The sequence below is a fragment of the Mizuhopecten yessoensis genome, unplaced genomic scaffold (genome assembly GCF_002113885.1).
Source record: "Mizuhopecten yessoensis strain PY_sf001 unplaced genomic scaffold, ASM211388v2 scaffold7473, whole genome shotgun sequence".
Classification (NCBI taxonomy): Eukaryota; Metazoa; Mollusca; class Bivalvia; order Pectinida; family Pectinidae; genus Mizuhopecten; species Mizuhopecten yessoensis.
In genome coordinates, this window is record NW_018407065.1 from 2,710,498 (window position 1) to 2,725,478 (window position 14,981).

The window sequence follows — 14,981 nt, forward strand, 5'->3', positions numbered from 1 at the left end:
CCCCCCCCCGGCCATGATTAGAACCCAAATTGGTACACCATATCACAGGCTATGATACTTGTTTTTATTTATGCTAGTTGATGTGCCGATTGCAACAAAATGTATTGTTTTTGCAAATACCACACTGAACTACAATTGTAAATATACATTTTGAGGTCACCTGAGACAAAGTCTCAAGTGACCTATTGCGATCGCCTTTTGTCCGTCGTTGTCCGTCGTCGTCCGTCGTACGTCGTGCGTCCGTAAACAATTTACATTTTTGACTTCTTCTCCAAAACCCCTGAACTAATTTCAATGAAATTTTGCAGGGACATTCCATGGACAAAGGTCAACAAATTTAGTTGCCGGTTTAGTCCTAAGCCCCCAGGGGCCTGAGGGGCGGGGCCAAAAAGAGTCAAATTGACTAAAATTTCAAAAATCTTCTTCCCCAAAACCCCTCAACCAATTTCAATGAAATTGTGCAGGGACCTTCCATGGACAAAGGTCAACAAAAATAGTGGCCGGTTTAGTCCCAATCCCCCAGGGGCCTGAGGGGCGGGGCCAAAAAGGGTTGAATTGACTAAAATTTCAAAAATCTTCTTCTCAAGACCCAGATATGGTAGAATCAAATACTCTTCATAGATGGAAGGGTCTTAAGGTGCTTTACCAAAATTGTGAATTTCATGACCCTGGGGTCTCACGTTTCCCCCTGGGGAGGGGGTAAACTTTACTATAGTTTATATAGGGAAATCACATTTTGGCGGCAAAATTTATTATGGTTTATAATGGCAAATGATTCTTTGAATATTACATGTTAATAACTTGATTGGAATTATAACCTTGAGTTGATAGTTTGATACTATGACAATTTTGAGCCAGCCCTTCCCCCAAGGGCTGTAGGGTGGGGCCCAAAGGACTCAGTGTGCTAAAATTTCTTCATTTTCCTTGTTTTTAATCAGAGGTGCTAGTTTCAAATACTTTTTAGTCTTAAATCTGTATGCTAGATATTGAATTAGGTGGTTTTATTGTTTTTTGTCAGTTTGAATAATATTTCTGTACATGTTAAAAACAAAATCAACTCTCTGTATAAATATATCAGGTGACCGTTAAGGCCCATGGGCCTCTTGTTATATTATCCTGTCATAAGGACCAGAAATCAACATTTAAACATGCTTATAATTAACCCCTTAAAATCCTCAAACATTTCGTCGACGTGCGTCGTTCTGTTAAACTGTTGCTGTGAACAAAACTATTTGGTGAAAATGCTGATAAACATATCTTTTTGGTATACCATCAGAGGAAAATCAACAAATGTCATTTGAAAGAACTATTTGAGCCATTTTTGACCCTTGTACCAATTTGGAAAGCGTACCAATCGTGGTAGCATGACGTTACGCGCGATATAAAGGAATCGATATTGTACCGATATCGATGTACTTTATTGTCATCATCGATAGGTGATTGTCCAATGACGACTGATAATTCCGTCAGATCTTATATGTTTCAGTTGTGTGGGACAATCTTCGAAAATATAAGATTTCTTTTCTTGTAAATTGGTTCCCATGCATTGATATGCGGGGTCGGATCTTTCACGTCCAGTCTGTCGATGTGCTAAGCTTGATCTTAAACGCCCTTTAAATCGGCGTGCTAAGGTAGATCTGATAAATGTATCACTGTGCTAAGTGTATATGCTCAGTATATGTCTGTGCTTAGCTTATATGTACGCTCACAGAATGTCGCTTTGTGTGTAAAGCCAGCGTTCAGAAGCTCCGATCCCTATACCACAGTACTAATCTTCCGTTTTAGGACTTGTGTGACCGATATTTCAAGACCCTGTATTTTGTTTTAAACATATTTTATTGCCTTTTTTCCATTGCTATGTAAAAAAGGCAATAAAATATGTTTAAAACAAAATAAAAGACCCTGTATGGTAGTCAAGCTAACATACCAGTAAACCTGAGCAGTTCCTGTGTGTACTTGTGTCCTAGGCGTCTCACCTTGTAGACAGCTCTTGACACCTAAACTCACTCAAACAGCGGAAATGTCATTTTTTAAAAGTGGTCTTCTTAATAAATCATCATGTATTTACCGTTTTTTCTCGACATCTTAACTACTGCTTCTTGCTACAACAGGTAACATTAAGAAATCTGCAGAATTATCAAAACTAAAAAGTCAAAACAAGGTAAACAATAGCTAACATAATGATATAAATGTTTTTGGAAATAATCACTTAACAGCAAGCTATAAATAATTATGTTAGTTCATGGTCAGGATCCCGTGTCGAGTTGACCCTAAGGACGACTATACGACACATGTATTAAATATTGCACTACTCGGCTTGTACTCTTTATATGTACAATATATGGATATTCTTTAAATGTACAATATATGGATATTATTTGTATGTACAATATATGGATACTCTTTATATGTACAATATATGGATACTCTTTATATGTACAATATATGGATATTCTTTGTATGTACTATATATGGATACTCTTTATATGTACAATATATGGATACTCTTTATATGTACAATATATGGATATTCTTTATATGTACTATATATGGATATTATTTGTATGTACTATATATGGATTCTTTTTATGTAATATATATGGATATTCTGTAGTGTGAGGTAGTCGCCATATATAACACAGACAGTATTCGCGTGATTAGTAGTGCGACTATAAACGTACCACGTAAATTACTCAAAGTTCACGTGAAGTGGCCTTGAAAGCTTCAGTGTATGGACGGAATTTCTTGTAAAAAGAAAAAGTAGGATAACGAGTTTGTTTGTTTCGGAGTTAACGTCCTCGCGAAAGCTAAGGACACGTAAAAACGGGTGCCAAGGAAGGAACACCTAAAACAGAAAATCAGAAAGTCAGAAAAGAAAAAAATATAGATCCTAATAGGGCAGTAGATCAATTTAGGTTTCTTTAATTTCCGCTAAGCAGGAGAGATAAAAGAAAAGCCCGCGATTCTGCGTTTAGGGACATTAGTCACCTCTTTGGATGAAGTGGGATAACGTGAATTACTTACAGAATCCAATTTCGTATTTTTTTCGTTTAGTTGTAGCTGTTTTGGAACGAGTAACGTTTAATTAGATTAACGAGTTGTTTTTAGGTTTGTTTTCAATGTTACTGTACATAAAAAAACATGACAGCGACATGTTAAATGTCCTGGTTCGCTTGGCTGTTAATATCTGTCTCCATAAACTATGTGACGCCGACTTTCTTTGGCAAAAGAAAGAACAATAGAGTGAATGGTATAAAAGGTTAAGCAATTCTACACTAGGATGTGTAATTTGGGATCGAAACCGAAGCTAGCCCAAGCATTGTACATTTTAAATATACTACGTTTTTGGTAAGAAAGTAAAAACAATATTTCAATACCAAAAAGCGTGTTATGAATTTTTCATGAACAGATCAAACATTACTCATTACCAGAGAATTAAGTTGCCAGAGTGAACTAGATATCGTTGATAAGATGCATGCAAATGTAGATACATTTTTAATAGTCTGTTGTGAACGCGATGTGATATTCTTCGTCTGCGATGCTTTGTTTTCTATGTACGTTAACAACATACGTTCGCTGTACGATTCCTGGTAGAGTGTCTGCGAGACACCACATTGGCTACGGTTGGGCGTCACGGTGACCTCCCTAGTGTCTGTGTTACCGCTTATTGTCGACTGCTTAATCTGTTTTTAACGAGTCCACATGGGTGGAGCATTTCCTTATTGAATGTAAAGAGGGCGTAAAACTTGGACGTGTTTACGGCCTCCTGGAGAAATAAGGTTCTCAAAATCTGCAGTGCCTACATTGTGATTCCAGGTGTCCCTGTAATATAAACGGCAGTGCGGAGCACTGCATATTAAACGCCTTTTCTTATCTAGCCACACTGTCGATTTTCTGTATTAGGATTTTTTAAAGATGAGAGGATTCCGCTGGTTTTCGGTATTTTCAAACGTTTCCTCATTTTTATGTTTTTATTTACTTATTTATTTGTTGTTGTACGTTGTTATGATTAAAAATAGTTAGCTAACCTGCAAACAATACAATATATATATAAAGCATTTTAGCTTCAAAGTCCCATCCTGGCTTACTAAGACCGTAGGTGTCTTGGGAATTTTCCTTGCCTCAACGTACAAACTACAGTCGCTGCACACAAACAAAATCGTAAAGAACCTAACCCCATAGTTAGTGTGACAGGTTACTAAATGGGGGTTTTCGACAGCTACATATCGGCAGGGACCAGTTTTTCCAAATATTTTGTAATCATTTCTGCTACTCGTATTTTGGTTGTTCTTTATGGTGCTGGTATTAAGACAATTTGGAAGTTTTTGATGCAAGAAAAATTCTGTAGCGCACCTGCTGAATATAACTATGAAATCACACGCACAAACATATTGAAGTCCGATTTTGCATATCCTTAGCTGAAATTATTTGTTAAAATGAAAATTAAGTTAAAAACCATATCTTTTAAAAGAAAGTCTTTGTGTTCATTGAGACTTGTTTTTGGTAGTCTGACGTCAGGTATGACTACAGACAATGCCAACTTGAACAGGGCAGATTCAGAGACGCATCACAAACACTCAGAACGTACGAGAATGTAAATGCTCTGAATAGGGCATTTGGTTACCGTTGATTGCCTTAAACGTAGGTGTTATTTCAAACATAAGGGACATAGTCGCTACTGTGTTGCACTTCACTGACGTCACGTGTGTATACCGTTCGTGAAGCCATTGTCAGGTTTTATGTTTTGATGCTTTCAATGAGGTATGCTCAGTTTGTTTACTTTTGACACGATCATTTTAATTATGTACAATGACAAAAACAAACTCAATGTAAGCTGAACCATATCATTGATGATCAAATGTAGACTGGCCCTTGCCTCTAGAATATAGAATTATTTTGATCACTTGGATGTCTGATTTTAAAACTAGGGGGATATAAGCTAGTAGTAAAATGCAGCCGGGAAATTCTTGATAAAAAATAAGGGGCTGGTAGCCAGTCTAGATCAAATAATTTTCTTGAAATCTAACTTTGATTCTTGTTTCCTTTGTCCTATATGTACTGTTGTACCGCAGTTCCAATCGGCACTAAGTATTTCTTTGTGACTTAAAATATCGCAGGGATCTGTCTAAAGTACTATTTCTCTCCGCTAGTTCAAAGCGCAGTCTGGTGGATAATAGAAAATCTAGAGAGACAATCAATTTCATTGAAAACGTATCAAGCAGCACTGCCGGGTACCACTTAATGCTTTTGGAAATTTACCTGTAAATACTGATATTTATGTGTTCAAACATTTCTCTTGATTTTCTAATAATCTACATAAATGTCGCACGACACCAACATCACACATTGAAAATAAACATCTTTGCGATACCGTATTCTGATTTCCCGCCAGATTACCACAACCATCCCTGCTCACGAGAGTGTGTGGAGGGCGCCCCCTCACTGGTGTGCGAGTACGACTTCATCATCGAGTACTACTACACCCTGACGCGGGCCTGCTACGGCTGCCCGTACAACCAGACAGACTGCACCCGCCCACATTGCGTGCCCGCAGATGGAAGGTCACGTGGTATACTGACAGTTAACAGAATGATTCCAGGTCCGGGAATACATGTGAGTACGACTTTCTTTTAAGACCGTTCGATACCAATAGCGGGACTGAGATATTTAGGTTAGGGGTCTCCGTCCCACTGCCAAAACTCTAACTAAATATTGGAAACTGTTTTTACCAGCATTACTAAAGCCTGGATAGGTCCTTTCTGAAACAAAACCATACCCTCTGGGATTTTTATGAAAAACAATAAAGATGAAATAAACAAAATATAATCAATCGGAGTGTTCTGAATGCAAAACAAAATCAGCGAAGATATGCCGGTATTCGAAACATTGACTCCAGATTGTAATCGTATCGCTTTAACCCAATTGAGCTACGTCGTCAACGGAAGTGTACAGGCCCGAACGTGTTACATTGGTAACAGGAAAGAGAATAGTCTGCGTCCGCCGAGGATCGAACCTGCGACCCCGGACTTCCTAGTCGGACGTTCTGCCACTGAGCTAAAGGGAAATTCTCTCTAGCGCGAAGTAATTGAAATCTGCTACACCACTCCCGCTTCTTTAATGTGTTCGCCATCGAACACCACAACCCAGGTTCTAACTCCCTGTCACCACAGGGAGGGCCACGGACACCATTTGTAACAGGAAAGAGAAAAGAACATTTTGATTCCAACGGGGATCGAACCCGCGATCTTACGGACACTCGGGCACTCTTTTGGCGTGAAGCTAGCAGGCGACCGTAATCCTATGTATAATTTAAGTCTGCCACACAGTTATGTACAAACGGATGTCAAGGGTGGTTACTTTATATATATATATATAGGGAAAAGGGCTGTGCATTGTGACAGGTGTCCTTAATTATAAAGTAGACGTAGGTTTAAGAGTGCTAAGGAAGGTTTTTGAACAACGATTAGAAATTATTACTTTGCCTAATAATATCAAACGTCATATTTCTTCAAAAGTTGCAATTATGATTCAGGCGAAGTCCTCGTTGTATCTCCAGTAGTCGTGTCAAAATGAGCAACGTCATATATCAAAAACATCACGTGGTGTTATGTACATTTAAAATAATCTTCGATGTTGCAACTATTCCGGACCAAAAGTAAACCATTTGTTTAACGCGTTCGATGTTCAACGTGCAACTTAAACGCAGTCATTGTGTGATATCTTGCTATCCATCTTGCTATCCATCGCGTTCGACCACGTCTTTGCTCTTGTTTGACTTACCAATTACATGGATGTGGTATTTATGCTCTATCGTATTGTAGGTTTGTGTCGGAGATGCGATCAAAGTGAATGTTAAGAACAAGTTAGAAGGATCTGAGGGGACCACCATTCATTGGCACGGGGTACTTCAGCACGGAACTCCTTATATGGACGGCGTTGCCATGCTGACGCAGTGCCCGATCCATGCGCACTCCACGTTCCAGTATAAGTATGTATTTCCGCTCTTTGATCATTTGTTGCCTTGTTTTACATCTCTTGGAATTTCGTTGAGGATGACACATGCCACATTTCACAAATCTCTGTGTATCGTTTCAATGTATAAATACTTAATCAATATATCTTATACTGTATCATTTAATGCAGATACGTTATATTCTAAGAGGCAATATATTATTAGTTTCTTGGCAGAGCTTCCCGGCACTCACTACTGGCATGCGCACGCTGGTCTACAGCGAGCAGACGGTCTGTTTGGAGCTCTTGTGATTCGCCAGCCGAGATCACGTGACGTACATGGACTTGAGTATGACTTTGACCTCCCCGACCACACGGTATTGATAAATGATTGGTTGTCGGAAATGAGCGCCACCCGATACGCCGGGCATCACCATGCCATGACTGAACACTCTCCGGACTCCATCCTCATTAACGGTCAGTTGATCAAATGCTGGTCAATAGGTGACGGGTAATGGCCAATGGGTTATGTTTACTTGTCAGTGAGATTCCACGTACTGGTTAGTGAGTTAATTACAATGATCAGTGACCGGGTTATGTTTACTGGTCAGTGGGTCACGTGTACACGGAATGCTAGTAGATCATGTGCACAGGTCAGTGTGTTTTGTTTACCGGCCAGTAGGTCGCGTATACCAGTACTGCTAGTAGGTCGCATACACAGGTCAGTGTGTTTTGTCTACCGGCCAGTAGGTTACGTATACGTGTACTGCTAATAGGTCGCATACACAGGTCAGTGTGTTTTGTGTACTGGTCAGTAGGTCACGTGTATATGTACTGCTAGTAGGTAACTGCACAGGTCAGTGCGGTATATGTGCTGGTCTGTGAGTTACTGGCACTGGTCAGTGGGTCACTACATTTGCAATTTTACCTAAACTAAGAGTTTTATGTTAAGTCATCATCTTTATGTCTGGTAAAAGTAATAAATTGCTTTATCCGCTTTAATAAACCCATGTACTCTTTAGCTGATTTAGTTCACATCTCTGTTTCTAGGGCACGGGTCCAAGCACGTGTTCAGCGAGTCACCATCTCATAGCGAACATTCACATGGACACGGGGGCCATATGGGGGCCAGCAAGGGGCATGACGGCCATGAGATGCACCCGACTGGATCAATGACTCATGGTCAACCGACTGCACATAGCGAAAGTTCCATCATTTCCGGTCATAACGGTATGACGCATAGCGACGGGTCACATGACCAAAACTCTAATCATCTGTCACGTGGTCCTACTCCAACCATGATGCCCACTGAATCGCCAATGTCTCACGGTGACCATCCAAGTATGACAGCACATGATGCACATGTGGACATGGGCCAGCCAATGGGATCACATGCAGCAACAACGCCAGAAGGCCATTCAGAAAGTGCGCGTGAACATTTGCATACTGATGGTATAAGGTCATCGGATAGTACGACCGAAGGCCATAACCACCACCGGTCAAGGAGGAGCAGTGAGAAACCGGGTTGTGGTAATGATACTGGACACCAGAAGGATCAAGAGGTGCACACACCCAATGCTGTCTTTCTTATTACACCAGGGTTCCGTTCTCGTTTCCGTTTGATTAGCAACGGAGTCAACAATTGTCCCATTCATTTTTCTATTGATAACCATACGTTGCTTGTGATAAGTTCAGACGGATCTCCATTTAAACCTGTGAAAGTAGAGTCATTAAACCTATTTGCCGGTGAACGTTATGATGTGATTATTGAAGCCATTAATCCTGTGGGAAACTATTGGATTAGGACGCGGGGCCTGGCTGACTGCGGGCCGGAAATGAAGTCCGCTTCTCAGACCGCCATACTGCGGTATTTAGGCGCACCAGACACACTCCCCTCTGGTTGTACCGACTATGAAAGCGGAAATCGGCGGGGCATGGTAAGTAGTTCGTGCATTTTCTTCTGTAGTTTTCATAGCGGATACAAGTTGAATAAGATAAAATAAGTAAATAATGCATTTACTTTGGCTATTTTTCAAACGTTTTCTGTATTAATTTTCGAATTTGCAGTTTAAACTTGCTAAGAAATCGCGAATATACCTGTACGTACGGTTTATTGCTGGACCCCCTTTCATACAAAATTTAGCGCATTTTGGACATATCTGTGAACGGAACTATGTTGTAGACCTGCATCAGCTAAGTCATCAATTTTATGTTTCTGGTTGGTTTCTTTCAATTTCACCAAAATGGTTGAATAGCCGTGTTTAATTGGAAAGGTGTTATGTTGTGTATCGTCCCGTTCCATCAGACGAAACCATTCGAAATGTTCTAGAGGTTGAATTTGTCGTCACGACAAGATTTCTCACCGAATACTCTAACAGCATTGTCGGAAGGAACCCGAACATTCGGAATATTTTTGGATTGTAAAACTTGACCTGCTTGACTTAATTCCTTCTCTCTGAGTTGAGAATAGGGCCATTAACAAGTCCTCTCTGTTGGAGATATCTTTCCTTATTAGATGACTGTGTTGGTTGACGGATTGGAAAACATCCATGTGTAAAAGTTCTTGGTGTGACATTTTCAGTTGTTTTATTTAGAGACTAAAACGTGGTAACGTAAATAATTACAATTGATATATGTCCCTACAGAAGCTGAATCCGTTTAACGAGGAGATGAATGGTGACGCGATGATCACGGTGGCCGATCTGTTGTCCACTGAACCCAACGACATCTCGCTGAAGCCGATCCCGGATAGACAGTTCTATCTGGCAATGGACTTCAACATGGTGGAAAACTACCGCTTCCACGATCCGGAATACTACTCTCTGTCGTCCCAGATGGGGGCAGTTGGTGGACACCATGCCCATCACCTTTTCACTCCCCAGATCAACGGTATCACATACATCAACCCTCCGTCGCCGCCTCTGTCTCAGTATCATCGTGCCTCGGTAAGCCTATACAAATAGGTTTTCAACCTATCGTCATTATTTTGTGAGATTTGCAATCCTACCTTAACACCACTTACTAACATACTTCACATTGATCGTTTTCTGTTCAGGTTTCTTGACATTTTATTATTTCGCAAAGTACATATATTTTTGTTACATGTATAGTTCGAGACAGGTCTCTTGTTTGCTTGTTTTATTATTGTATTATTGTGGTATAAACGTCACCCTTCTTATTTCACTACTGCGGTTATAACATTGTATTCCTGTTGTATTGGTGTTTGTAGCCGCCACAGATGCTTCTTTTATGTGTAAGGGATTTAACTGTCATAACAACAGGTTCATCCGTTGCCGGTATAAAGTGACCGGGCGAAATGCCGTGCTCGGTGCCTTCAGCATGATATTCCAGTGAGGAAGCACTATAAAGTCGGTATCAGATCCGCATACACAGCACAAAAAGAGACATTGGTTGTTTGTGTTGTTTTCTCCGTAGGGGATTCTGAGCACTTTTAAGATGTTTTCTATTTTTAGCTCACTTGGCACGAAGTGAAATATGTGAAAAACATTAAACAACTTCTTCTGAATAACCAAAATGCACAGGGTGATGATACTTGGACAGTAGCATGCTTAGATGAAGGGCTACCAAGTTTGTTCACATGCATGACCTTCACTTATATTCAAGGTCACAGGGGTCAAATATGTGAAAAACATTAAACAACTTCTTCTGAATAACCAAAATGCACAGGGCGATGATATTTGGTCAGTAGCATGCTGAGATGAAGGGCTACCAAGTTTGTTCAAATGAATGACCTTCACCCATATTCAAGGTCACATGGGTCAATTGTTAAAAAATACCTTTAAACAACTTCTTCTGAATAACTAAAAGGTCCAGGATGTTGATATTTAGTCAGTAGCATACTAGGATGAAGGGCTACCATGTTTGTTGAACTGAATGACTGACTTATATTCAAGGTCACAGGGGTCAAATTTGTTTAAAATCTTTAAACGACCTCTTCTGAATAACCATGGGTCCCGGAATGTTGATATTTTGCAAGTTGCATCCTGAGATGAAATGCTATAAAATCTGTTCAACATAATTACCTTGTTCGACTTTCAATAACAGGGGTGAAATGTTTTTAAAAAAAAAAACAGGTTCTTTTGAATGAATTTTATTCATTAATTCTGATATTCTGCCTGTAGCTTTATTTTAGATCACTTTAAGGTTACAAGTGTGAGATTTATACCAGGTGAACGATGCAGGCCCATTGGGCCTCTTGTTTAAAACTCTTACGTTCTTCGTTTTATCATATAGGCTTGCGACAATAAAAGTGTAGTTGACCCTCCGTTTCTGAAGCTAATGTATATTCAGCTATATCAAATGTAGAAGTATGTTGGGTGTCTCAATTCCTTGATAATTTTACTATCTTATCAATGATGTATTGTTGCTACGTATTTCTTATTCATCAATATCCGTATTTTGCTTTGATATATAGGCCTTAGATGTTGTTCCTGTGTACCAATATCCCAGTAGACTTGCACACCTCGTCGAGAAAGTAGACCCTAGATTCTGTCGACAAAATTATCACTCACTAGATATGAGGAGCAAGGAAGCACCTTTTTAAAATTTTGTTTCTCGATGCAGAAAGACACACAAAGTGACAAAAACGTAAAGCTTAAATAAAAATCCTGAGCCCGTTCAAATCAATGGTTTCCATGTATTCTTCCTTTTCGGCTTCACCTGTTTGAAATTTCTCTGTAGTAGTCCTATCCTTTGTGTTTTGTTGTGTAGGTCCATGCTTGGCATTAGTGCTAAATAAATTCCTCTACTGAGTTGTAAGTTATAAAGGTAATTTCCTTTGTCATCACTTGTTAGCTCACCGGGTCCGAAGGACCAATGTGAGCTTATGCCATACCGTGGCGTCCGTTGTCCGTCCGTCCGTCGTCCGTCGTCCGTCCGTCAACAATTTCTTTAAACGACTTTTTCTTCTTAACCACTGATTGGAATTTAACTTAATTTGACTGGAAGCATCCCTATGTGGTGTGGATTCAAAATTGTACAAATGGTGGGGCTAACCCCCCAGAGGGCTGAGGGGCGGGACAAAAAGGGGGCATTTTGGCTATATTGCTACAAACGACTTCTGTAGAACTATGCACTGGATATCAATCATATTTAATCAAAAGCATTCATGGGAAGCAGGGATTCAAAATTGTACAAATGGTGTGGCTGACCCCCGTGGGGGTTGCGGGGCGGGGCCAAAAAGGGTTATTTAGCAATATTGCTTTAAGCGACTTCTTCTCTGGAACTAAGAGATAGATATCAACCATATTTGACTGGAGGTATCCCTAGGTGGTGGGGATTCAAAATTGTACAAATGGTGGGGCTGACCCCCCAGGGGGCTGAGGGCTGGGCAAAAAGGGGGCAATTTGGCTATATTTGCTATAAACGACTTCTTCCGTAGAACTGTAACATGGATATTGATCATATTTGGTCGAAAGCATTCATGGGAGGCAGGGATTCAAAATTGTACAAATGGTGGGGCTAACCCTCCGGACTAAGGGGTGGGGCCAAACAAAAATAATTACTTGGAAATGGTTGAGATCCCCATATAACCATATATACAATTGCTGAGTATAAAGAGAGGAATGCACATTTGCTTCCAGGATGGCTCTAGGGTCTGGCCCCACCCTTGGAGACTTAACCCCTGGGTCATAACTTTGAAACGGTTGAGATCCCCACCCCAATATATATACAAATGCTGGGCAAAAAGAGACAAATTCAGTCATGATATTAGAATTGATCCTGGGGTCTGGCCACAACCCCAGGGACCTAGTTTCTGAGTCACAGCTTGGAAACGGTTGAGATCCCCACCCCATAAACATACATAAAATTGCTGGGCATAAAAAAATCAAATACAGATATGCTGCAAGGATTGGCCTTGGGGTGTGGCATATTCCCTTGGATCTCATTTGGAGAATAGTTTCCCATGATTGCTTAGATATCCAGGTGAGCGATACATGCCCTCTGGGTCTCTTGTTTATTTATAAAGTCATTATCTTAAGATTAAGAATGACTTCTATAAATGTTTTGATATATGTTGATTTCGAGTAAAACAGAAAATAGGTAGGGGTATATTGTAACAATTTCGTAATCTTTAAGTTACGTTTCTTTAAAAATTGAAGATTGAATGCTGTTTTTCTAGCTTCGTGTGTTACTTTATATAGATGTGTTGAACTAACCACACTTCCGGATCCGTTATCTTTGTCTTTGTGCATTCTCGTACAATTGATCTTAATAAATACCTGCTCTAAGTCAGTGTGCCAATTACGTTCATTTAGAAACCCTAATATTTAAGCCAAATATCCTTTGAGAACAGAGTAATTGTGAACGATCTCAAAAATATTTTTCTTTATGTATCAGTATTGAGTTTAAGCACTGTAACTTTCTCTGTCGGGTTAAGATAACTTCTAATGATCTCATGTAATTCTGGTGTCATAAAGATGATCTTATTCACATGGTTTCCATCTACTTGATCTATTTTCAAGAATTATCTGTAAATCACTCCTGTGTTAATAATTTTCCCATAGCTTTATCGAGTTTGAAGTTGAATTACGGATTTGTTGTCAATCTGCATTTTCTAGCTGTTTTGCTTTTAATTCCAGGTAAAAAAAAATCGTTCAACATTACAGGAGAATACTGACGACATCACTCTTCACTCACTATCATACGTTTGTTGATCCAGGGTATACTAGTAAAAATTACTATATTTGTGAATGAAGTTGACGGGAATTCCTTATTTAGCCTTTAACAAATGAACCAGATCAATTAGCTGATATTCTCGCTATCACTACAGACATTTTCTTTTCTGATGAAATTTTTTCGATAAAAAATATGAATTATATATCTAACGTTCTTTGGGGGTTTTGCCGATTTTCTTTTTCCAGATAAACAAGATCGTTATAGAGTTACTTCAAAATTTGCCAGTCGAATGTTCTTTAAATGATCACTGCATGTTAACAACATCAGTATTTGATATTTTAAATCAAATGCCACCATTTCCCTGCAGTGAGCGATGTTCAAGATCAAAATAAATGCTACTGCATATCAATAGAAGTAGCGTAATTAAATATATGAACAAGAGGCCCATGGGCCATAACGGTCACCTGATATATTTATAGAGAGAGTTGATTTTGTTTTTAACATGTACAGAAATATTATTCAAACTGACAAAAAACAATAAAACCACCTAATTCAATATTTAGCATACAGATTTAAGACTAAAAAGTATTTGAAACTAGCACCTCTGGTTAAAAACAAGGAAAATGAAGAAATTTTAGCACACTGAGTCCTTTGGGCCCCACCCTACAGCCCTTGGGGGAAGGGCTGGCTCAAAATTGTCATAGTATCAAACTATCAACTCAAGGTTATAATTCCAATCAAGTTATTAACATGTAATATTCAAAGTATCATTTGCCATTATAAACCTTAAGACCCTACCATCTATGAAGAGTGTTTGATTCTACCATATCTGGGTCTTTGAGAAGAAGATTTTTGAAATTTCAGTCAATTCAACCCTTTTTGGCCCCACCCATCAGGCCCGGGGGGTCAGTCAGGGCTTACATGTGCATACCATCAAACTGCTATCCAATACTGATAATGCTAACCCAAATTGAATAACTTCCAATGGAAAATAAACAAATGTTGGTCCAAAATGTGATTTCCCTATATAAACAAATAGGAAAGTTTAACCCCTCCCCAAGGGTAAACGTGAGACCCCAGAGTCATGAAATTCACAATTTTGGTATAGCACCTTAAGACCCTTCCATCTATGAAAAGTATTTGATTCTACCATATCTTGGTCTTCAAAAGAAGATTTTTGAAATTTCAGTCAATTCGACCCTTTTTGGCCCCACCCATCAGCCCCGGAGGGTCAGTCAGGGCTCATAGGTGCATACTATCAAACTGCTACCTAATACTGATAATGCTAACCCAAATTGAATTACTTCCAATGGAAATTAAACAAATGTTGGTCCAAAATGTGATTTCCCTATATAAACTATAGTAAAGTTTACCCCCTCCCCAGGGGGAAA

The 14,981-nt window shown here is 39.4% G+C and overlaps 1 protein-coding gene across 5 annotated transcripts in view; it reads left to right on the forward strand.

The window, feature by feature from the left end:
- Window positions 1-14,981, forward strand: part of LOC110453608 (laccase-7-like) — a 45,722-nt gene that overhangs the window by 12,010 nt on the left and 18,731 nt on the right. For 4 of the 5 annotated variants that reach the window (XR_002463298.1, XM_021502621.1, XM_021502623.1 and 1 more), the window contains exons 3-7: window positions 5,381-5,613; window positions 6,822-6,988; window positions 7,178-7,428; window positions 8,002-8,888; window positions 9,597-9,896. Coding sequence is in view for 4 of the 5 variants with exons in the window: in XM_021502621.1 (XP_021358296.1) it covers window positions 5,381-5,613; window positions 6,822-6,988; window positions 7,178-7,428; window positions 8,002-8,888; window positions 9,597-9,896 (1,838 nt within the window). In the remaining variant the exon portion in view is untranslated. The remainder of the gene's footprint in view (window positions 1-5,380; window positions 5,614-6,821; window positions 6,989-7,177; window positions 7,429-8,001; window positions 8,889-9,596; window positions 9,897-14,981) is intronic. The other variant, XM_021502624.1, reaches the window with a different exon arrangement.